At 39.1% G+C, this 25,617-nt stretch overlaps 1 protein-coding gene across 4 annotated transcripts in view; it reads right to left on the bottom strand.

Moving 5' to 3' along the window:
* ERICH6 (glutamate rich 6) overlaps positions 1 to 25,617 on the bottom strand; it is a 419,490-nt gene that overhangs the window by 253,748 nt on the left and 140,125 nt on the right. For 3 of the 4 annotated variants that reach the window (XM_044063744.1, XM_044063746.1, XM_044063748.1), the window contains one exon: positions 25,188 to 25,289. The exons of the other annotated variant lie outside the window; for it this stretch is intronic. In XM_044063744.1, coding sequence (XP_043919679.1) covers positions 25,188 to 25,289 — 102 coding nt within the window. The remainder of the gene's footprint in view (positions 1 to 25,187; positions 25,290 to 25,617) is intronic. 4 annotated transcript variants of the gene reach the window in all.

Genomic DNA, 25,617 nt, shown 5'->3' with positions numbered 1-25,617 from the left:
ATCCCGAGTATGCAGGAATGCTTTCATATTTTCTTGCTTGGGAAGAAAACAAGACTACAATTTATATGAACATGTTTAGAGAGATTTGGACAGACAGTCTATTTCTCTCAATGATTATCAACTAAGCTTACAGTCACACTTAATTTTGATATACAATTTTGTTTTATGGCCATTTATTTTATTTCATGCCTATTTTAGTGTTTAGTTCATTATCTCATTTTTTATTAAACTTTGTTATTGTCGTTAGTGTTACATGCATTTCTTTATTATTATCAAATAATGTTATAATATTTTTAATTGTACATTTATTTCACACACATCTATAAATTATAATATATATAGATATTTAAATATATACATAAATCAAAACATGCATACATAAATACCTACCAATACCTAAAAAGCACTGTTTTTAGATACTCATATAACTACTTATAACTACTCCATTGGACTACTATTCTTCTCATCAATACACATTTTTATCTCCTCCCTCATTTATACACTACTCACTTCTTTACCTCCCCATGCCAATACACTCATACCTACAGCTTTCTGCATACAACCTATTGTCCACTACCTTAACTGTTTATATACCACTCTGCAAACATCTTCTCACCCTTTACTGTACCTATTTCTCTCCATTTCTCATAACACTCCTTTCATTAATATACCACACAGCTATCATCTTACCATACCTCCGCCGTCTTCTACAAACCATCTAAGTTCTCACCATCTTAACTCATGACAGTAAATCAATGGTTCTGATTTGTACACTCACTACACTTGCTCACCTCAGTATTATAATATTCTCACATCATATCCCAACTCCATCAGAAACACACATTTATTACATCACAAAATCCTCTCTCTCCCTGTCTATCTCGCCTTCTCTGTACCAGTATACAAGCTCAGATGTGGTCTCTTATAGAAATATTAAAGTTAAGAATAGCACTTTATTTGCAGTACCAAAAGTCAAATACAAATACAAATGGCTCCATACCTCTACTCACCCCACCTCCATCATGAACCTTAGTGGAGATATTCACCCTAAGCCCAGACCCACGCCTCAACTACCCACCATGGCCAACCCATTACTTTCCAATGCTCCCAACACAATTTTCCCAACAGGTAATGAATCTAACCTCATTTTTTTCAATAAAATACAAAAGCATTTGTGAAACAGTATTGTCCAGTACAAAATAAGCAATTTGTTAAGAGGCCAGCAAAAAAAACACTTTAACTGAATCAAGGCATTTTTGTTTCAAGACTTCTTCAGATAAAATTCCCCATAAAATTGTTACCTTTATATATCAGTTTTTAATATTTATAAATTTACAAGTTTTTAATTTCATATACAGGCTGCAGCATTTATTTATGCATAGCATCTTTTATACAGAACATGTATTGTGATTATTTTTTAAATATATAGTTTGTTTTAATGAGTGTTTGACTATTATTGGATAGTGTATAATTAATAGGTAGAGTTTTTTGATATATAAAGGCAACAATTTTATGTGGAATTTTATCTGAAGAAGTCTTGAAATGAAAAGGCAGTGATTCAGTTAAAGCAGCAACTTTTTTTGCTGGCCTTTTAATAAATCACTTATTTTACATTGGACACACTGCTTCACAAGTGCTTTTGCATTTTACTGGTTTCCATTTTGGGGTTTCACTTGTTTCTTGTTTTGTGTCTCTTTCTTTTCAACATTAACCTCAGATTATCTGCAATAAAATTCATGATATCCATCCATGTCTAGAGGTTTACTTCTCAGACATTCTTATTACCACTGAAGCCTGGTTAAAACAAGAAATAACTGACAACAAAATGATCACCCCAGGTTTCAAAATACTTAGAATGGACAGAAAACTTAAAAAAACAGGTAGTATTGCTATTATTTATAAAACAACTTAGAAATAACAATGACCCATCTAAATATCTCAGAATTTAATAATGCTGAACTTCTCATTGCATAGCTCAAAATCAACCTAAGGAATTCTATATGCACCTCAACAGTATACATCCCATCAGACAACAAAATTACCATAGCTGAAAATATCCTACACTGGATAGTTGGCAACATCCCCCAGGAAACCTTCATCTTAGGTGACCTAAATATAGACTGGCAATCCATTAATAGCAGCAAACCCAGGGACTCTCTTCACCTATTTGGCCACACCCAACTAATAAGCTCCACCGCCAAAATTAACAAAAGCACTAACAGGAAATCCGCACGTGACTGGATATCGACAAACACCATAATATAAAATCTTCTGGTTGCTTACCAAATTCTATAAGTGACCACTTCCTAACCTATGTAATAAGACAACAACATGCTTCACTCAAACATATAATCTATAAACAAATATACAATTTAACCAAATTTGACAAAGACACATTTATTACAGCCCTGTCCCACTACAACTGGAATGTATTAAGAGTGATGCCCCTAGATGAAGCAGTTACTCATTTCAATTACACCTTCCTAAAAATACTAAATGATTTAGCACCAGTTAGGACAAGAAGGGTAAAAGCTAACACAACAATGTGGTTGACAAAAGAGACCAAACAGCTCATCGTACTATAGCAATCTCCAGCAACAGCACCAAAACAATCCATTTTTGGTCCTCTCTAATAAACTATTACAACCTGGCCACACCTCTACACCATGTCCTTCTACTTCAAACAACAAAGAGTCCACTGCCACTCAGTTCAACACTCATTTTATCCATTCAGTTCTATCACCAGTCAATGACCACTTCACTTTACCCTTCCAATTGTCATCTATCCTCAAAAGCAACATGGTGTAGTTTAGTTTTCAGCCCATCCCAACACCAACCATTAGAAAATTACTATCCAAATTAAAATTAACAACTTCAGCTGCTGATAACCTTCCCATGGAGTTCCTCTAAACAACTACATAAGTACTAACTTTCCCTGTCTCTATTCTGATCAACTGGTCAATAATTCAGAACAATGTCCTAGCCATCTGGAAAAAATCCATTATTATACCCCTTCACAAAGGAGGTGCTTCAACACATTTAACACACTATAGGTCTATTACATCCTATCACCCCTCTCTAAATTCCTTGATAAATGTATTCACCCTCAGCTTATGATACATATAACCAAACACAACCTCCTCTCCAACACCCAGCATGGTTTCAGACCCAACCACAGTGCTATTACTGCCCTCCTCAACTTCACCAACATAGTAAACCAATACAGAAATGAGGACAACCTTGTTTCTTCACTTTTCCTTGACCTTTCCAAAGCATTTGACACAGTGCCCCACCAAAAGCCCCTTTCTGAACTTGCAAGACTCACTTACCCCTCCATCTCCTGGTTTTACATTTATTTATGCAGTCATCAGCAGGCAACTAAATGGCAACAAAACCTTTCAGCATTTCAACCAGTCTCTTTTGGAGTTTCCAAATGGTAAATACTTAGCTCCTTATATTTAATATTTTCATAAATAAACTTCATAGTGTTATGACACTTGCCACTCTCGTATAATATGCTGATGATTCAACCTTTATCAGTTCTGCCCATCCATAACAAAATTACAGGAAATCATTCAAAAATCTTTCACTAACATTGATATATGGCTAAAAATATTAATTTGCTGCTTAATATAAAAAAAAATAAAGCTTATGCTATTTACTCTAAAACAACACCTTAACCAGAAACACACATTTCAGATTAACTCAAATTATAACACAAAAATAAAAACTATAAGCTAAACTAAACTACTCAGAGTCATAATATGTGCATTCTCAAACATGATCACCACATACTTCATTCCATCAAGACAACAAAGCAAAAAACTTGGCTCCCTTTATAGGGCTAAACACTACCTGACAGATCAAGCAAGAATATCTTTTTCTTTCTCTACTATATGTTTCATTTATTCTTACAAATATCAGCACTGTGTATAATACTAAACTAGCCTCCTGCTGCAACAAAACAGCTAAATATGCAACCAACCAAACTTATAGAATACACCACTGCCCTGCATTAAACCAATTTAACTGGCTTGAACTCCCAAAACAGTTGACATGCTCACAACTAATCATTGTTCACAACCTGTGGTACTCTCCAGAAAAATGCCCCATATTACAACATACTCAACTGTACTATTCACCCACTAGAGACCTTCACTCTAGCAATAAACTCCTACTATGTATCAGTAAGACATTCAGCACTGTTGGAAACTCTCTCTACTTCCATTATGTGAAAAACTTTGGAATGAATCCCCACATAGTTAAAATGGATAGAAAACTTAAATGGTTTCAAAACTTTGCTTAAACTGCACCTAGATGGCTCTGTTCTTCATGTTCTCCTGGCTAGGTTTACTCAGATTACTGTTCTCCAACTCTTACAGCCACTTTGCTTCCCAGTATTATTGTACCTTACCATTCCTCTTCATACTGCACTTATTTCCTAAACTCTTACTCTTCATCCTTCTCTCACATCTACCACTAACTACAACTCCTTCGCTGTCCATTTATCCTCCTGCTCATTTCCATAATTTCTCCTTTCATATCTCTCATCATCAGTTGTTAAGCTACATTACTACTTGTCTGTCTGTAAATTATTACTAACCTCATAAATACCCCACTACAGTCATCATGCTACAAATACATTAACTATAATGCATTTTATTTTTCTATTTGATAATTAACCAATATATGTCAATTTCTCTTTTTTTGTGTTAAAATAATATGTTCATGTAAGAAATATCAAAAAAGTCATGTAAATAGTCTCATGTACAGATGTTTTACCTTGCAGTTATAAATTTGCATCATATGCAACATGAATGTAGAACTTTTCTCCCAAGGCCTCTGTGGAAAATGAACTTTTCCTGGTCAATAAAGACAAATAAATAAATAAATAAATTATTTTCAAATTTATTACTTATTTTGCATCAAAACTCTTAAATGGATTTTATACTGTTACCATTTTTCCTTACAGGCCGAATCTGAAAATGGCCATTTTTGGATCAGTGTTTTCTACTGTAAAATATACCTGTTTAACTGAAGCTGAAACTTTATTACTACTTTCCTGAGTCACTTGTTAGCAAATCATGAACATTGTGATTATTATATAACAGTGGAGAGTGGTATGAGTATACTTACTATAATAACAAATAACTGGATAGTAAAGTATAACTACAGAAATTTTAAAAAGCATAGGGATTATCTGCAGGAAGATGTCGGTCCCTGGTCTATTTTTTAGCAAGTGGACATCCCTGTGGCTGCAGGAAGATGTCAGTCCCTGGTCTATTTTTTAGCAAGTGGACATCCCTGTGGCTGCAAGTATATGCATGCTGAAGTCATGGATATTAGAAGAAGGTTGGCTAAAAAGACAGATTGCATTGTGGAACCTTGGTTGATCTTAGCTGAGGATAGAGCCAAACAGAACTAAGTGTCAATAAATGCATTTACACAACACCACAATTGCTAAAGTGCCTCAGAAAAGCCTCAAATCCCAAGTAAAAATGACCCTAGATACAGGAGATAAATAATGAGCAGAAGTATATGTTACCAACAATAAGACACCCTTAAAAAGGCATACATAGAAACAAATAATCATTATGTTTAATAACACATGTGCATATGCACCCCCCCCCCCCCACACACACACACACAAATACCTTTGACTGTGCCAGGGACCAGAACTAACCATATGAAAAGACCAACAGAATTTGGTCAGGAGGGTGGAAAGGTAGATAACTTTCTTGCATTACTGATTCTACATTCAAACATTTACTTTTATGGTGACTGCACCCTTGCAGCTGTTTGTAAATGCCTATAAAAGAGGAAATAAGATGATTATACAGTAAGTTAGGTGCCTCTAGCTTTAGAAAGATCAATGTACTTCTGTGGTGATGAAAGTTTTCTACAACCTGACTTTAATGGTCCTTCTTAAACTGAAGGGCTTCTCTAAGGGAAGTATCCTCACATGAAATTAAGAAATGGGTTTATCATCCTTAGTGTCAGTATATAGGTCAGGAGAAGAGGTAAGCTGGTCTTCCAAGGCTAGGGTGTCCTCATCTTTCCCAAAGGTAGGAATGAAGCAAGGTGCAAGAAGTACCACATATAGAAGGCTTAAAAGAAACTGTCAGAGCTTTAAAAGGCAAAAGACTCTCTAAAAATGCTGGCATAATTTAGTTTCAGAAAAAGGAGCACAAAATTAAAGTGGCATTTAGGGACCAATATCCATTTCTCATGTGCCCAAGTCTTGGGCATCTAGGAGTTGCACACTAAAGTAATCGACTTCCTAGTGTGAGACACTGGAATACTAGACAGCAGGAATATGAGTGACTGGGCCTCAAGTGTTCGAGCAATATTTGGAGGAAATGTAGTTTGGGCTGCATTGACAGAAACAAATGCAATTTCTGGTGCCTCTTCATAGGTTGTTACTAGGCTAATCACCCTTATAAGCCAAGCTGCACACCCAAACCATTTGCTATCTATACTGGGGGGGGGGGATTTTACTAGGGAGGTAACTATAAACTAAGGATTTGTAGAGGGGGTGTTAGGATAATATTTTTCTTATTGACAGTGTCTGTCTGTAAGGGACATAGGGGCCAGAATGGGGGCACATTTATGATTTTCCATCCAATTGTCAAGGTTTGTTTGAACAGATTCAGGGATGCACTCTGTTTTATATGAATGGGAAGCTTATTCCATAGTGTGGGGATCCTTTGGGACACATAGGTTCAAAGTTTTATAGAAGAATACTAGGCTAAAGTCTCAAGAGCCCTTTGAAACCTAACTAGTTTTACCCAGATTTTACTCAATTTTCTTTCTGTAGGGAAAAATAAGTGTCAGCAAGCAGGGTTTTGACTATTTTTACAGGCTGCCTCTGTCCATAAGGGACATGGGCACCACTCTAGGAATGAATTTGCGATTTCCCATGCATCGCTCCAGATTGTGCTTGAAGATGGTCAGGGAAGGGCTCTGCTTCATGTGAATAGGAAGCTTATTTCAGAGGAGGGCCAATCTCTGAGACACATACCTATCTCTCCAGCATGATCTATTTGTGTCAGAGATCAGGTTTAGATATTTGGAGCAGGTAACCCTCATGCAGTTAGTTTTGCGACTATATAACATTTCCGTCAGGGCTGGGTCAGAGACTGCCTTGTAGGTCAGGCACAAATCACCCCTCAGTAATCGGTAGGAAACTGAATACAATGGCAGGGCTTTTAATTGGTCTACATATGACATGTTGGCTATATCCTGTATTTTTTGTTGAGAAATCTCTGAGCATGTGCCAGCTGTGACAGGTGCCTGGTGATGTATGTGTCAAAGGGTGCATTGTACTCAATTATTGGTCTGATAAGGGCTAATTACAGTGGTACTATGACATCCTTGGATCTGGATGCCAGGCCCTTACTTATAAGCTGAGCCACATATAAGGATTTCCTCACCAACATGGATACATGGTGGTAAAAGATCAGATTACTATCTATCTCAGTGCTCAGATCTCTCACCACTGGGTCCATTCTTAGGGAGGGTGCTATCAATGTTGTAATTTGCAGGAGGGTTTGATTTCATCTACCCCACCATTAACTGGGAAAACTACTCATGTACCAACTCTTTCGCTTAATGCTTTCTGGAATTCATAAATTTCAGTGCCCTGGATCAACTTATCCACACCACCACCAGGGACAACAATATCCTAGACCTAGTCATTGCCAAAATGTGTGACCAGTGTTCCACACCTGAAGTCAACTCCTTGTTAGTCATATCTGACCATAAGCTAATCACCCTAGATATCCACATCCCGCCCCCACCCACCATTAAGGAAACCATGGTAAAAAATTTCTCCAAAGCCAACTTTATGCTTTTTAAGACATAAGTGGCGAACTTCACAAAACCCATGCAGATGGACAATACAGTTACGACTGCTGAATCCTACACAAATGCACTCTATAAGCACTTACATGAGTGCATGGATCATGCTATTCCAAACAGAACCAAGATACTATCCTCAAAAAAAGGAAGCCAATCTGGTGGTCCCCTGACATAAACAAACTCTACAACAGAGGGAAGAAACAGTAAAATCCCATGACTGGAAGAGCTCCCTGGTCAGCCTCAGTAAGAAGCTGAGATCCCCTATAAGATCCTCCAAAGCTAGCTACGAAAACAAAATTGCCACTGATTCTAAGGGCAACCACAAAGCATTCTATAGCTATGTCAAGAATCTCGATGGCAACACCCAGAGTTACAGCACAATGGCACGAAAATTAGAGAACCAACTGATATTGCCAACATCCCGGCAGATAGGTGCAGTGCTAACTTTACCCCCCTCTCACACACTAAAGGGCCCATTTCTATACAGGAAGAATGCAGAGTCCTTGTAATCACATCTATGCAGGTAAAAACTGCACTCTCTAAAACCAAAAACACAGCATCCATGGGACCGCACAGCATCCCAGGCTGCGTTTTACATGAATTTCAGAATGAACTGGCTCCCCACCTAAGCATCATGTTCAATCATAGTCTCATGTCAGGCTTTGTGCTCACTGAATGGCACACAGCAACAGTTATCCCACTCCACAAAGGGGGAGCCACCACTGATCCTCTGAACTATCACCCTATTAGCCTGATGAGTCTGGTCTGCAAGGCCATGGACTGTATCATTATGGAACTCATAAACAAAGACATTGGTAACCTCCAAACTCTGGATCCCACACAGTTTGGGTTTGTGAAAGGCATATCATGCCTTTTGAACCTGATCAACTTCTTTGAGGCAGTCACCAAAGCCGTAGACGAGGGTAAGGTGGTTCACACAGCCTATCTTGACCTTGCCAAGGCTTTCAACACCATCCCCCATTCTGGAATGATAGCTAAACTCACTAAATTAGGTATAAATCCCTACATCACAAGATGGGTTGCCAACTGGCTCACTGACAGAACCCACACTGTAAAGGTTGCAGACTCCAAATCTGACTTCAAACCAGTGACAAGTGGAGTACCACAGGGTTCAGTCCTGGGACCTCTCCTATTTGGTATCTACTTCTCTGAAGTACAGGCTAACACAGAAGGCCTCTGGCTAATGAAGTTTGCAGATGACTGCAAACTTGGAGCCATAGTCGAGTCTCCAAATGATGTGAACATCCTACAGAAGGGCCTCACTGAAACAGATGCCTGGTGTCAGAGGCATGGCCTCAAGCTCAATGCCAAAAAGTGCATTGTTATCCCCTTTGGTAAAAACTCTGTACCCATGAACTACCACATAAACGGCAGTCTACTTAATGCCAAATGTGTGATAAGAGACCTTGGGACCCAGGTGGACAGTAGTCTCTCCTTTGATAATCACATCGCCACAGTAGTCAGGAAATCCTTCTATGTGGCACACCTCATCAAAAAAGGGCTCTCATCCAGGAAAAAAGAGGTCATTGTTCCCCTCTGCTCAGCACTCATTAGACCCATTATAGAGTACAACGCCCCTTTTGGAATATACCTCACAAGACATCTGCAACAGCTGGAAACGCCACAGAAGTACCATCACAAAGAGGATTACTGGCCTCAAATAGATGCCCTACACTGACCATCTCAAAAAAACTCCAGCTTTACTCTGTAGCATATTGCCTACTCCGAGGAGATCTCTGCCTAACATATAAAGCTATATTAAACCCAGAGCTGTTGGACATGCTACACCTAAAGAAATCACAATCCCTCCGAGCTACATGCTCTAGGGACCTAAACCTTGTCACCACAATAAAAAGGACATGCTGGAGGGATAGATTCCTGTCCCAGAGACTTCCTATACTCTAGAAAAAGCTACCCATCTATGTCAATCAAAGTTCCTCATTAGGATTCTTCAAGAAAAATCTTGATAAGTGGATGGGAAATAGGAAATACACCCCAGGGATCATTTCTGTGGCTCTGCTCGACAGGGGCACAAGAAATTAACTTTCTTGGGTGGCATAAGCCAGGGAACCTTGTTAGCTCAGCTTACTAAGGCCCTTGGGCCGATAGCCTAGTACCTACCTATGAACCTATGAACCAAATGCTCTGATACACCAATCATTAGTCTGTGTCACACCTTTCTGTAGGATATCAACATTGTCTGGGGAGTCAGTGATTGCCCCTAACTTGGAGTCATTAGCCAACTTGGTCAGCCAAAGGCCAATTACATTTTCCTTGACATCTGAGAAGTATATCCCAAGCAGAAGGGGGGGGCAACATTGAACCCTGTGGTACTCCACTGGTGACTGGCCTCTTACTGGATGTGGATTCCCCCATTCTAACAAAATGTGTCCTATCTGTGAGCCATTTGACTATCCATCTGATAATATAGAGGTTTATGCCCAATTTTGTGAGATTATCTATAATACTTACATGGGGTATTGTATCAAATGCCTTGGTCAGGTCAAGGAAGGTGGTATACAGTGTCTTACCCTCATCCATGGCCTTGGTGACTTTCTCAAAGAAGTCCCCCAGATTGAGCAGGCAGGACTTGCCCTTGACAAAGCTGAACTGGGTTGTATCTAGAGTCTGGAGATTTGCTATGGCGTTGTTAATCAGTTCCATGATTATCCTTTCCATAACCTTGCATATGAGGCTAGTCAGATTTATGTTTACTGGGTCATTTGATGGTTCCTCCTTGTGCAGGGGGATGACTGTTGCTGTCCTCCACTCTACTGGGACAAAGCCTGTCTGGAGACTGTGTTTAAATAGAGATCTGAGTGGGTCTGCTAGGTCATGTTTCAAGCTGTTTAAAAGGCATCCTGGGATTCTGTCAGGGCCAATTGATGATGTGTTTCTTTCTTTAGAGAGTGCAATGATGACCTGTTCTTTTGGGATAACAGGAAAAGCAATGGTGGGGGGTATTTTATGGCTAATGAATGGAGGTGATGAAGGGGTGAAATATGAATTTAATTTATTGGCCAGCAGGTTTGCTATGTCTTCTGGATGAGTAAAAGTAGTGCCATCTATAGCCAACTTAGCACATTGTTGAGTGTTTCCCCTAAGATTTCGGACATAACTAAAAATGCTTTGTGGTTATCTTTTGCTTCAGATACTATTTTAGTCTTGGATTTTGTATCTGTTGTACACCCTCCCACTTCATTCTAGATGGGAATGTTTTCCTTCTGTTGTATAGCCTATTTATGCCAGGAGTCCAAAAGTGTGGCTTGTTTTTGTGACTAGACCTGGGTTTAGTTCTGTCAGGTACTGGCGTTTCTATGCAGTTGTTTAAGTGGTTGCACAGGACATTCGTGTTTACTTCTACATAGGCCTCCATGTTTTCGAGGTTAGGGAAGCTTTAAAATTACCTAAGCTATCACTTAATAGAACGTAATTTGCCTTGGAAAAAATTCTTTAGGGTTTTAGGTTTTGATGGGGATGCTACCATTACATTTATTTCAAAGATATATCTGTCACTCCAGCATGTTCTGTTTATGTCACAAGTGAAGTTCAGATCCCTGGATATAGCCTTTCTGGTGCTGTTTGTTTTGTGTTCCAGCATATTCTGTTTATGCCACAAGTGAAGTTCAGATCCCTGGATGTAGTCTTTCCGGTGTTGTTTGTTTTGTGTATGTGCAACAGATCTATCAGGGCTGGGTCTGAGGAAGCTGTGTAAGCCAGGCAAAGATCCACTCTCAGCAGCCTTTAAGAGACCGAATACAGAAACTGAGCTTTTAGGTGATCATTGTAGGACAGGGTATTCATGCCCTGAATTTTACTGGTGAGAAACCTTTGTGGGTGTTCCAACTGCTGCAAGTGTCTTTGTTAGATATATGCCAAAGGGAGCATTGTATTCGATGATAGGTCTGATAAAGGCCAAATGCAGTGGTACTATAACTTCCTTGGACCTAGATGCCATGACCTTACCTATATGTTGGGTGACATAGGATGGTTTTCTTACTATCTTATCTACATGTTGATTAAAGGTCAGATTGCTGTCTACATATGTTCCTAGATCATGTGCTACTTGGTTGACTCTTATGGATATTTTTTTTTTTTCCATAATAAATTTTTATTGATATATATTTTCAAAATACAATAAAATCACACACATAATTCACTACTATTACTATCAAAACTATATACAATATCTACATGAAATGCTTCCATAAAAATTGTCATTATTCTATCATACATATTTTCAAAACATTGTTAGCTCCACATATACATCCAAATTTTAATATATTCCTAATAACAGTATTATGCTAATATAATGTTAAAAGAGTAATTTATGTGCTAATATATGCTTTATCATCAATCAGAGTCAAATTAACTATTAATGGGAATTTACTAAGATCAATCAACTGATTATTTAGTTTAAAATTGGGATTCCTATGGAAAGGTCTTATGGATATTTTTATAGATGGAGTAATTAACTGACTGACAGTTTCTCAAAGGGCATTCTAATGCACATTGTGGAATTGAGTTTTAGGCAATGTCTTTGGCATCAGTCATTTGTCTGTGATAAACCCTCTTACAGATGTTGGTGTCTTGGGAAGAATCTGTAATAGCTCCCAATTTACAGTCATGTTTGAACTTTGTGAACCAAAGACCTTTAATGTTAGCCTTCACTTTTGAGAAGTAGATGCCAAACAGGAACACATCCAACATGGAGACCTGAGGTACTCTGCTAATGACAGGTCTCTTGGTGGAGGTGGTCTCACCCATCCTGACTTTTTGGGTACTGTCTGTGGGCCAACCAGCACTCCAATGAGTTATATAGGGATTTATGCTTAACTCAGAGAGCTGGTCAGCAATGCTTGAGTGGGGTATTGTGTTGAATGCCTTTACTTCTAACATTAGAAATGAAAAGGTCCCAAAAGGATGCCTAGGTAATGACACACATGGTGGGAAACAGTTTCTCCTAAACATATAAAGAACAGTCGCTCATTTTCATTTTAAAATGCTAATCACACCTCTTAATGCTCCCTTATTTTGCCTTATACTGTTGTCCTGTCCTTCATATGTCTTTTTTTCCTGGTAAATTACTGAGGACCACAGTCAATTAATAATATCAGACTAGAATTTCTTACTTCATTAATGTTCAGAAACACATGCTGATGCAAAGCATGTTGTTCTCTTGACTTTTTAAAATGAGTTAGAGTAATATTTGAAAAAAGCAACTGATTTTAGGCCTTTGCCTCCCTACAACACACACACACACACACACACACACACACACACACACACACACACACACACACACACAGTTTTGGCTTTGTGCAGAATGCTTTGTTTAACATCTTTAGTGAATGAGCACTTGTGACATAGGCAAACATACATTTATGTAAAAGAAAGCAATCCATATTAACAACAGTTATAAGCATTATACATCACTTATATTCAGTAAAATTATCATCAATCCAGCCTTACATAAATTGCTCAATTCCTGCCTTCCCTTAAACCTCACTTCTTCATAATATTTATGCATGTATTGTTCCCACAATTTCCATGTTTTCTATGTAATTAGCTCCTACCCTTTTATAAGGATTCCATTTCCAGTTATTTTATCTCTGTTACAATATTCAGTACTTCAAATATGGTTGGTCTAAACTTTGATTTCCATTTACTAGTAATTGCTTTTTGTCAGCCCTAGATTTAAACCTAGCAAGGTCTTACTAGGCATTTTGAATCCTGTATCCCCCTCAAAAATAATTACTTTAGTTGCACCCATTTGTTCACCAAATATTTCTGACAGAGTACTCTGTAGGTCTGTGGGGATAAGGTAGGGGCCAGGGTGGGCGAGGTATCAGTCCATCCCAGTATGCCTACACACTCAAATGGTTTCACTACAAAACATCAATTATCTAAAAGCCAGCTAATTAAAATGATGAAAGCAAATGTTCAAAATGCAGAAGGGTGAAGATTTTTTTGTTGGAGGAAGGAAAGACCTGTTGCACTCTGATAAAGATGAGCAGGCTCCCCATAACCCCCCAACTTTATATAAATATATATATATATATATATATATATATATATATATATATATATATATATATATATATATATATATATATATATATATATATATATATATATATATATATATATGTGTGTGTGTGTGTGTGTGTATGTATCAACTCCATGGTTACACAAAATAGAGAAATACACTTGCCAGAGCACATACAGACACTACACCAACAGACAGTTCCAATGGCAAACAGTTGTCATTGTTTTGATCCTCTTCATCTTGTGATACAGGCAGATTGTACTATGAAAAGAAGAACTCAGTGACCTGCAAAAAAGCTCACTCAGACACACACTGCACATGCACCACATGGCAGCTTGGAGTATCATCAGATCACCATTCATCATGTCTTTGGTATGTAGGAGGAAACTGAAGACTGCATCAAATGTGCATGTGAATACATGGAGGACATGCAAATTCCATACGGACAACATATCAGCTAGGATCTAAACCAAATGTCCAAGTACTATGAAGTAAAAATGCTGACCTCTGCACCGCTGTGTCACCATAATACCTATTATCATCTCAGACTGCAACTCCCGTGAGCATGTCTGCTTCCAAGATTTCCTCACCAAATGCAAAGGGAGGCAATAAGATAATAAAATAATGTAAACAACACATGTGGATAAGACAAGTCAAGATATTTAACAGAGGCTGGTATAATAGGTATATGAATTAAAGATAACAGAAGGCAAAAACAGATAAGTGCAGCATTGTGAGGTACTGAAGAGTAATTCAGAAGAAAGCAGACATAAGAGCAAAAATATAGGCAAGTAAATGGTGGTAAAAACAATTTAAAGGCTTAATGTAATCTAAAGTAGATAAATAAGAGGTTGCTGGTTTGAAAGAGCTGTGGTTTGAGTTTAAGTGTAAGAGAACAATAAAGGGAAAGCACATAGGTCTGCCTAATATAATGATATATCAGATACATCAGGAGGAAAAAAAGGGAGCATTTATGATGCAGACATGTTGGACTGGAGGGTAAGTTACATTACTCATTTGGAAGTGGTGTGATATGTGACACAAGTATCAGGACAGCTGATTTCTATCTGGTACCAAACGAAGCAGTGGTGGGTTAATTTATAAGAACCTGTCTTACCATGCATGTCATATTAAGGACTGAGATCAGGGTAATGAGTGTTATTAACTATGATTTCATGGTCAACATTAGATTCTATTGTGCTGGTGTGCAGGTGAAGGGTAAAATTCTATTTCAAGAAATGATGTGTGCTGAAAAAATGTATTTACAGTGTCCTACCTACTCAGGTAGAAGAAGGAAATGACCAAAAATGTAGTGAGGTGAGAACTAGAACTGGCTAGAAATACAACGTTGGATCCATGTTTGGGATTTTGACTTTGCAACCTCCACTTATTTACATCTCTTCCACAGTAAGACAGACTTACTTTTGGAGGTATGATGCTGTTGTACTAGTAATTTTTCCTCTCTCTCACACATTAAAAAATACCCATGGAAGTTTGACACTGAGCTGAGCGGAGGAGGTACACTGACCACAGCTCTGATCTGTGATATATAACAATAAGTACCCTGTTTTTTTTTCTTATTTTTACTAGTTATTGCTTATTCTAGCCATTTATAAAACTGTTTATTGTCTGCTGCATACTTTTTACTCATTTTTATTGCTATAAACTAATCTGCATGGTTGTACTAAAATTGTCTGCCTTACAAGGCCTGATAAATAAGGCTTTTACTGTCACACTGTTTGTAAAACTTTTTTAGCTAGTTTTACTGTGTGAACGGTATTAACTGGACATGTTCTCCATTTGGTAAGCATCTGTTTGTTTGTTCTGATTTCCCACCAAGGAGTGTATCATATAATTGATTTGTTTGCAGTTAAAAACATTCTCTAGAGTCTCCTTGCTCCTTTATCTGTTTAAAACTTTCATTTAGTGGCTCACTGCTGTTTTTCTGCTTTGATAAACATTTCTATAGTGTGGTCTGCCTAAAATAGTGTAGCTACTAGCTGTAGCACAGCCCAGTTCAGGTTTACGGTCTCTGTGGCCTGGTTGTTTGCAGTGTTTGTTTGTTCTCAGCACATGTTCCAGGCCATCTTGGCTTAGCAGAAGCCTTTCTTCTTCAACTTTAGTGAGATAAATTGTTGTTGATTGGCTGCTGGCTAGTATAGGTTGGCTGGTCTAGGGCTTCTAGTAAGCACTCATTGGTTCTTTTGAGCTTTTTTAAGTTGTTTCAGGTTATACATCCTGGTATTTAAGCCCTAACTTTGAGAGGATTTCTATCTATATGCACTGAGCTGAACAGAGGAGGGTCACTGACCACAACTCTGATCTGTGATATATAACAATAAGTATCCTGTTTTTTTTTGTTTATTTTTACTAGTTATTGCTTATTCTAGCCATGTATAAAAGTGTTTATTGTTTGCTGCATACTTTTTACTATATTTTATTTCAATAAACTAATCTGCACAGTTGTACTAAAATTGTCTGCCTTACAGAGACTGATAAATAAGGTTTTTATTGTCACACTGTTTGTAAAGATTTTTAGCTAGTTTCACTGTGTGAAAGGTATTAACTAGAAATGTTCTCCATTTTTAAGCATCTGTTTGTTCTGATTTCCTGCCAAGGAGTGTATCCTATAACTGATTTGTTTGCAGTTAAAAGCATTCTCTAGAGTCTCCTTGCTCTTTTATCTATTTAAAACTTTCATTTAGTGGCTCACTACTGTTTTTTTTGCTGTAATAAACATTTCTGTAGTGATTTCTGCCTATAATAGTGTAGCTAGTAGCTGTAGCACAGCCCAGTTCAGGTTTGCTGTCTGTGCTCTGGTTGTTTGTTTGCTGTGTTTGTTTGTTCTGGGCACATGTTCCAGGCCATCTTGGATTAGCAAAAGCCATTCTTCCTTAAGTATAGTGAGAGTAATTGTTGTTGATTGGCTGCTGGCTGGTAGAGACTGGCTGGTCTAGGGCTTGGAGTAAGCACTCATTGGTTCCTTTAAGATTTTTTGAAGTTATTTCAGGTTGTAAATCCTGGTATTAAAGCACCAACTTTGAGAGGATTTCTGTCTATACACACTGAGCTGAGTGGAGGAGGGGCACTGACAACAACTCTGATCTGTGATATATAACAATAAGTATCATATTTTTTTTGCTTATTCTTACTAGTTATTGCTTATTCTAGCCAAGGTTCTCCCATTCGATTCTCAGCTGGAGTGCGGGGAGTGCCTTCTGTGTGGAGTCTGCATGTCCCTCCCATGGTTGGGTGGGCATTCAAAAGACATGTGTAAATGGGCGTGCCTTCGTTGAAGGTTGAACGTCAAGCTGGCACCTCGGTGTTCATCAAAATCTACTGCCAATCATTAGTGGACCAGAATTCTGCTTTGGCGACCCCTAACTGGGAAAAGCCGAAAGACAACAACAATTGCTTATTCTAGCCATTTATAAAACTGTTTATTGTCTGCTGCATACATTTTAATGTATTTTATTGCTATAAACTAATCTGCACAGTTGTACTAAAATTGTCTGCCTTTCGTGCCAAGGAGTGTATCATATAATTGATTTGTTTGCAGTTAAAAACATCCTCTAGAGTCTCATTGGTCCTTTATCTGTTTAAAACTTTCATTTAGTGTCTCACTGCTGTTTTTCTACTTTGATAAACATTTCTGTAGTGTTTTCCGCCTAAAATAGTGTAGCTATTAGCTGTAGCATAGCCCAGTTCAGATTTGCGGTCTCTGATCTGGTTATTTGCTTGCAGTGTTTGCTGGCCTGGTTATTTGTTTGTTCTGATCACATGTTCCAGGCCATCTTGGCTTAGCAGAAGCCTTTCTTCAACTTTAGTAAGAGTAATTGTTGATTGGCTAGTATTTTCTGCCTAAAACAGTTTCCCACCTTTCCTCCCTATTGGTACCTTGTTCTTATACTTGGTGGCTTTGCAGTTCATAGGTTCATAGGTTCATAGGTTCATACTAGGCTATCTGCCCGAGGGCATTTACAAGCCTAGCCCATAGTTTTGTGGCTTACGCCACCCCTTTAGTATGGGGAACTATACCCATTATTTTGCTGTGCCTCTGTCGAGCAGTGACACTGAGGTAATCCCTGGGGTATATCTGCGATCTCCCATCCATTGGTCAAGATTTCTCTTGAACAAGGCCAGCGAGGTGCTCTGCCTCACATATACCGGGATTTTATTCCACAGCATAGGGAGTCTTTGGGTGATGAATCTATCCCTCCAGCACTTCCTATTAATAGCCGTGTCGAGGTTTAAGTCTCCCACCCTTGTGGCTCTGACGGATCTAGATTTTTTGAGGTGAAGCATATTCATCAAATCTGGGTTTGACATGGCCTTGTATGTTAGGCAAAGGTCACCTCTGAGCAAGCGGTAAGCGACTGAATAGAGCTGGAGTTCTTTCAGTCGGGCAGCATAGGACAGATGTTTGAGACCCTTTATCCTTTTGGTGAGGAACTTTTGTGGCCTCTCCAGCTGCTGCAAGTGTCGGGTCAGATACATTCCGAATGGGGCATTGTACTCAATCTCCGAATGGGGCATTGTACTCAATCTCCGAATGGGGCATTGTACTCAATCTCAGTTGCCTGCCCCTACTATAAATTTGATCTGGGACACTGCTCCCAGTCTAGTGTCAACAGCTCATTCTACCTAATACAGAGAGAACATTTGAGAAGACCATCCCACTTAGTTTCTTCATCTTGAATTATCTTCTGTTACTCCTTTCTCCCTTTCCACTTTACAAAAAAAATACACTTTGTTAGAATCTAACATTGCTAGGATCTCCTTGTGTTCTGACTGAGTGTGCTTCTCCAACAATCTGGAAATATAGAGCTGATAAGTATATTGTTGGCACTGTTTTAACTGTTCAGAGTTCTGCAATGTCTTAATTTTTGCTTGACTGAATTATTTATATATTTGCTGGTATTATTTTTGATACTCTAAGTGCCTCCATCTTGATTTTTTCCTAATTTACTGCTTTCTGCACTTATTTTTAGTCATTTTTTTTAATTTAATTGCATTTATTTAAACTGTATTTGCTTTAATATTGCTACAAACTCAAGTGTGCTGGCTTGCACTGCATTTGAATTGTTTTTACTGCTGTTTTAGCAGCTTTTCTGTAAAAAATTCAAAAAAAGTTTTAAGCTTGTTTCCTGCCATTCTTGTAACTAGTCTAGCCCTGATAGATATTCGCTGTATCCAGGACTGTTTGTAAGCTTCTGAGCCCCCCCGCAAGCCTTTCTATGTTGGAGGAAGCCTTCTAGCTTGTCAGTGGGAATGGTAACCACTAGGCAGCCTATCTTCCATGAGAGGAGTGGTTTCTGGCCCAGAAATTGTAGCTTATTGGCCAGTTGGGCAGTTTTTCCATCCCTTTCAACTTTCTGGTTTAAAAGCCCCGATTTGTGTGGGTTTGCACTTGTTTAAGCTTTGCACTGCAGCACCAAGCTCAGGCAAACTACTACTAGTGCCAGAAAGTCTGCTTTTCAGTTTTTCCCTTAGATCCTGCTAGTTCTTTCTCTCTTGCACTTCAAATAGCCTAACTGTTTTGCACTTCAACAGGTTTTTGTAGCAATTATTGTAGCACACCTAAGTCCCATCAGCATAGTCATTCTTCACAGAAATAGCTCCAGTACTTAGTAGTTTTGACCACACTTCCTGGCATGATTTAAGGGCTGTTCCCTGTGCTTTCTCCTATTAACCTGGTACACTTGGGCATTCTGAGGCAGTGCAGCAACTGCCTCATGTGCACAGACAACCCTCTCCTCTTACCTCCCAACACTCAGACTTGTGAGAGATGCACTTATATCACCAAATTGGAAGCCATGCACTCTCAAGCCAAGACTGGACTAGCTGGTCAAGAGGAGAAGGTCAACACCTACACCACACCACATAGAACACATAGCCCTCCAGAACACCCACTATCACAGCTTTCACATAAAAACACAAACCATGCACCCACCTTCGTGAAGGCTTTCAATAGAAATTTACCCAAACAGCAGAGACCTCCAAGACAGAAACACACTCTACCACCACAACACAGTGCAGACCACAGGACACATAGCTCACCTCCACAGTGTGCCCTTCAACCTAAGCCATCAAGGCTAAACACCTTGCCCAATACACTAATCATAGGTGACTCAACAGTGAGGCACAAATATGTCCCACTCACTAGGTTGAATAAGGAGAAGGTAACAGTCAGCTCTCTATCAGGTGCCAGAATCCGACACATAACACATGCATGTAGGTCACTCCACAACAAGTACAAGCATGAATCTGTCATTGTCCATGTGGGTGTGAATGACCTGAGAAGCACCTCCATGGACTACATGAAAAGAGACATGGTGGAGCTCTCAGATTATGTGGCCCAGCAGGTATGACCCTAGCCCTGAGCAGTATCCTGCTGTCACCCAGAATGATACAGCAGTACAAAAAAAATGATTAACTTCAACATTTGGCTAAGTTTCTGGTGTCATTCTAAGGGGATCCAGTATTTGTCTGCTTGGGATGACATGATTGACAGACCTTGATGCCTTGCCAGAGATGGCCTGCATCTGTCACCCCTGCGTTTCCGGGTACTGGCTAAGGCTCTTGCCACCCCTATAGTGCCTTTCTTAGGCAGTGTTCCAAAGACCAAATTACCACCATAACAGCTATAAATAAATGCAATCTGAGGGTCATGTTGCTCAATGCTAGAAGTCTAAATCTCAAGATGCACTCGCGCGAAGCACTCCTCAAAATGGAGAACATTGGCATTAGTGCTGTAATGGAGACCTGGTTTAAAGCAGCAGAAAGTACCCCTGCGCTACCAGGCTATAACTCATTCCACACCTTTTGGCCACAAAACATGGACCGAAGCTACAAAGGTGTTGGTGTCTTCATATTCAGAAAGGATATGCACACCTCCAGACTAGTAGCCCAGCATAACGCATCTGAGATACTTCAGGTACAACTAACTCTCACTCCATGTTCCTAAGCACCTTGGAATCTACCAAGGTCCAACCCAATACTGTCTTACTAGGAGACTTCAACTACCCCTCCATCAACTGGGAAAACTACTCAAGCATCAATACACTGGCCTAATGCTTCCTGGAATTCATCATTTCCAATGCCCTGGACCAGCTCACTCTGACCCCATTAGAGAAAGCAACATCCTTGACCTGGTTATTTCTAACATGGGTGACCATTGCTCTACACCAATAGTCAATCACTCCATGGTGAGAACCGACCATAAACTAATCACCTTGGAAATCTACATCTCACCCTCCCCCGCCACAAAGGTATCCACCTTGAACAACTTCTCCAAAGATGACTTTGGACTCCTAAAAACAGAGGTGACTAACTTCATGGTACCCTTGCTAATGGAAAATAGCTGCATGACTGCTGAATCATACACCAATGCACTGTACGAACATTACACATGGAAGTAGCCATACCCAACAGAACCAAGATGCTCTCCTCCAAAACATGGAAGCCAATCCTGTGGTCTCCTGCCATTAATAAACTCTACAACAGAAGGAAGAAACTGTTGCAGAAAAAAGTGAAGTCCCAAGACTGGAAAAATTCCCTTATTAGTCTCAAGAAAAAGTTGAGTTCCCTCATCAAATCCTCTAAAGTCAGCTATGAAGGCAAAATTGTAGCAGACACTAAAAACAATCACCAAGCCTTCTATAGCTATATCAAGAACCTCCATGGCAATACCCAGATTTGCTCTGAGATACTGCACAATGGTACCTCCTATACTCAGCCAAAAGATATTGCCAACATACTAGCTGACAGATTCAGTGCCAACTTTACTCCTGTCTCCCCCCAAAGGACAAATCACAATACCGGAAGAATGCCAGGCATCCAGCATTACTGTACCATAGGTCAAAGCTGCATTGTCCAAGGCAAAGAATACAGCTTCCATGGGATCTGATAATAGCCCTGGCTGTGTTGTACATGAACTGCAAAGCGAACTGGCACAACATCTGTGTGCCCTGTTCAGTCACAGCCTCAACTCAGGCTTTGTCCCTACCGAATGACACACTGATACAGTCATCCCTCTCCATAAAGGTGGAGCGACTACAGACCCTGGGAATTATTGCCCCATTAGCCTGATTAGTCTGATATGTAAAGCTGTGGAGTGCATCATCATGGACTTGCTTAACAAAGATATAGGAAATCTCCAATCTCTAGACCCCATGCAATTTGGCTTTGTGAAAGGGAGATTATGCCTGCTCAATCTGGTTGACTTCTTTGAGTCATTCACCAGGGCTGTGGGTGAAGGTAAGGCAGTGCATACAGCCTACCTCAATCTGGCCAAGGCCTTTGATACCATTCCTCACTTGGGAATTATTAATAAACTCACCAAACTAGGCATCAACCCCTATATCGCTAGGTGGGTTGCAAACTGGCTCACAGATAGAACATACAGTGTGAAAGTAGCAGACTCCAAGTCAGACTGCTGACCAGTCATGAGTGGACTCCCAAAGGGATCTGTCCTGGGTTTTTTCCTGTTCGGCATGTACTTCTCAGAAGTTCACGCCAACACAAAGGGACTCTGGCTGACCAAGTTCGCAGATGACTGCAAGCTGAGAGCCATTATTAACTCCTCAAGTGATGCAGACATCCTACAAAAGGGCTTCACTGAGACCAATGACTGGTGTCAAAACCATGGCCTTAAGCTTAATGCCAAAAAATGCGTTGTCATCCCATTTGGTAAAAACTCAGTTCCCACTAACTATCACACTGATGGGAGCCCACTTAACACTGAAGGTGTTATAACAGATCTGGGGAAGCAGGTTGACAGCAACCTGTCATTCAACCACCACATTGCCGCTGAGGTCAGAAAGTCCTTCTATGTGGCTCATCTCACTACCAATGGTTTTGCTTCCAGGAAGAAAGAGGTCATTGTCCCTCTCTACTCTTCCCTCATTAGACCAATCATCAAGTATAATGCCCCATTTGGCATGTACCTCACTAAACACCTGCAACACCTGGAGAGGCCACAGATGTACCTCATGAAGAGGGTCATAGGCATTAAATACATGTCCTACATGGGCAGACTTAAAAGACGCCAGCTATTCTCTGTCTCATATCGCCTACTTAGAGGTGATCTCTGCTTGACTTACAAAGCCATGTCTGACCTAGGTCTGTTAGAAATGCTACATCTAAAGAAATCCCAATCCCTCCACATCACATGCTCCAGAGACCTCAACCTCATTACCACAGTCAATAGAATATGCTGGAGGGACAGGTTCCTTACCCAGAGACTGCCCTTGCTCTGGAATAGACTTCCAACACATGTCAAGCAGAGCACATTGCTGACCTTTTTCAAGAGAAATTTTGATGAGTGGATAGGTAATAGAAAGTTCACCCTCGGAATCACTCTAGTGGCTGTACTTGATAGAGTCACTGGGAATTAACATCGGGTGGCACGATGCCAGAGCACTTCTATGGGCTAGGCTTGTAAAGGCTCCAGGGCCATTAGCCTAGTACACACACCCATGAACCTATGAACAGTGACGCCCTTCATGCAACTGTTAGAATTGTCATTTAACTTGAAATAATTTATTCTATGTAGTCTTGGCTTCCCTTGGTGCAAACCAAATTTACAATGCATAAATTCCTTTACATCATCTTTGCCTTGTCTCCTAGCAATTGAATTAGTTGGTTTCTTGGTTACCATCTGCCCCTATATCTGTATTTTTAAGATTTGGACAATTAGTTCCCAATAAAGCATAACATTTCAGCTGTTAATGCCATGATAGAAAAATATTTTGTATTTTACTATAATATTGCAAGAACAAGAAATTCTGCAAGAACTTATAATGCTATATCTGAAACACTTTAATATGATACGAAACATGGAAAAGAGCTAGAATTGCAAAATTCTAAAACTGTAAATCTAAACTATAGTAGCACATTGAAAATGAGTTATATACATTGGTTGGGGATGTAGACTATATTTGCAAAATCTGGCAGTTTAGTAAAAGTCATTGAATTTTGGACAGCTCTGAAGGTAGTATTACTTTTACCATCATTTCATGAATACTGAATGATAATGTGATATGTCACAAAGGGCTTACATGGAAGCAGTGGTGCTGTATTACTGCATTATTAAAGTGAAAGGGTTATATTAGTAAGAGAGGTGCTCACTCTTTTGTAGAGATACTAAAAGCCTGCAATAATGATGGTTATGCATCGTTACTATAGTACTGTTTCTGACAGTTTCAACATTACGATAAGATAAGCAATATACCTACTACATGTCTGAGGGGAGGGCTGCTATATTAAGAGGGTGCCATACTAATTACATCAGATAATAAACCAGGTTGTAACCCTAATCTAAGACATCGCACTTAGAAATTAATCAGAACGTGCATGGTTGTTGGATTCGGCATACACGAGAAAGACACCCAAAAAGCATCTGGGGTGAAGAGACAATAAATGGTGCTATCTGCCCTAAAGCAGGACACTCTGCATTTCAAACTCAGCATTATAGTTAAATTATATTTACTGTAATAGGGGCCAATATGTCCTGTAATTGTACAAATCATAAAGCAGAAATCTGGAACTTAAGAATAATAGCTGTGCTAGTTCAAAAATATTTAACTATTATATTTTAAGATAAAAAGTAAAGCCATAATATACTAAAACATATTTTCTTGCATTTAAATCCCTCCTTTACATATGAAGTTTCTCTGTTTTAGTGCATGGAATATATAACTTTTTGTGCATCACACACTGACCTGCTCTGCTTTGCTGCACACCAGGTTACCATATTAAAGTATTTAATAATTTCTTAATTAAGTTAATAAATTTATGGTAAAACTTTTCTGAGTAGTAACTCAGACTTAAAGTGCAGGAACAAATGCACTATTTATGGACAGCTTATAGTAGTTAGTTGACCTAAGTGACAAGCCTTTGGGGGGAAAATCAGAGTATCTGGAAAAAGTCCACACTGATGTGAGAATATGCAAACTCTACACAGGCATTAAATGGAGCTCAGTACCATACTTGGACAATGGTCTTGTAAGGAAACAACCCTAACAACTATACTTCTGTTCCAACACTGATAACACCTTTTCCTTTCTTTACTGCAGGATCTGCAGATTCACTGCATGGCCACCTGGCTTTTTGTGCCTCATATTTTTCAGCATTGTATAGGACAAAATTTGAAATTTACTGATGCTCTATAATAATAAAAACAGGTATAACAAAACTGCATTTTGAGTTCTAATTTGTGAAGATAATGCAGATAGGAAATTAAAACAAAGTTTACCATTTTTGTGTCTGTAGTTTTTAGTTGTCCAATTGCAGAAAATGGTATTGTTTGCTGTCCACAAAATTCACAAACAGCGCCATGAGCAGGATTTTCCCAACTCTAGACAAAAAAAAAAAAAAAAAAAAGCGTTCAGTACTTTCATTTTACAGTTGCATATTTAATAGCTTGATATAATGAGTAGAGAAAATGCATTAAAATAATTAAACCCTGAGCCATAGCAGCAGTTGATTGCACAGACTTAGAAGAAATGTTCAAGAATATGTCAGCATAGGTAGCTATCTCCACTGTTATCAATGTCATTGCCCTGCATGTGATGTTGGTGACAAGGTGCCAAGTTGTAGACCCATCACTTGGTATTACAGTCAGGAGAGGAAGGAATAACAAGGCCATGGTGAGTTCTGTAGTATAAATATAAGGAAATGAGGTT

The sequence above is a fragment of the Protopterus annectens genome, chromosome 2.part2, assembly GCF_019279795.1.
Source record: "Protopterus annectens isolate FY-2018-M chromosome 2.part2, PAN1.0, whole genome shotgun sequence".
Taxonomy (NCBI): domain Eukaryota; kingdom Metazoa; phylum Chordata; order Ceratodontiformes; family Protopteridae; genus Protopterus; species Protopterus annectens.
This window is presented reverse-complemented; position numbering and strand designations above follow the sequence as displayed.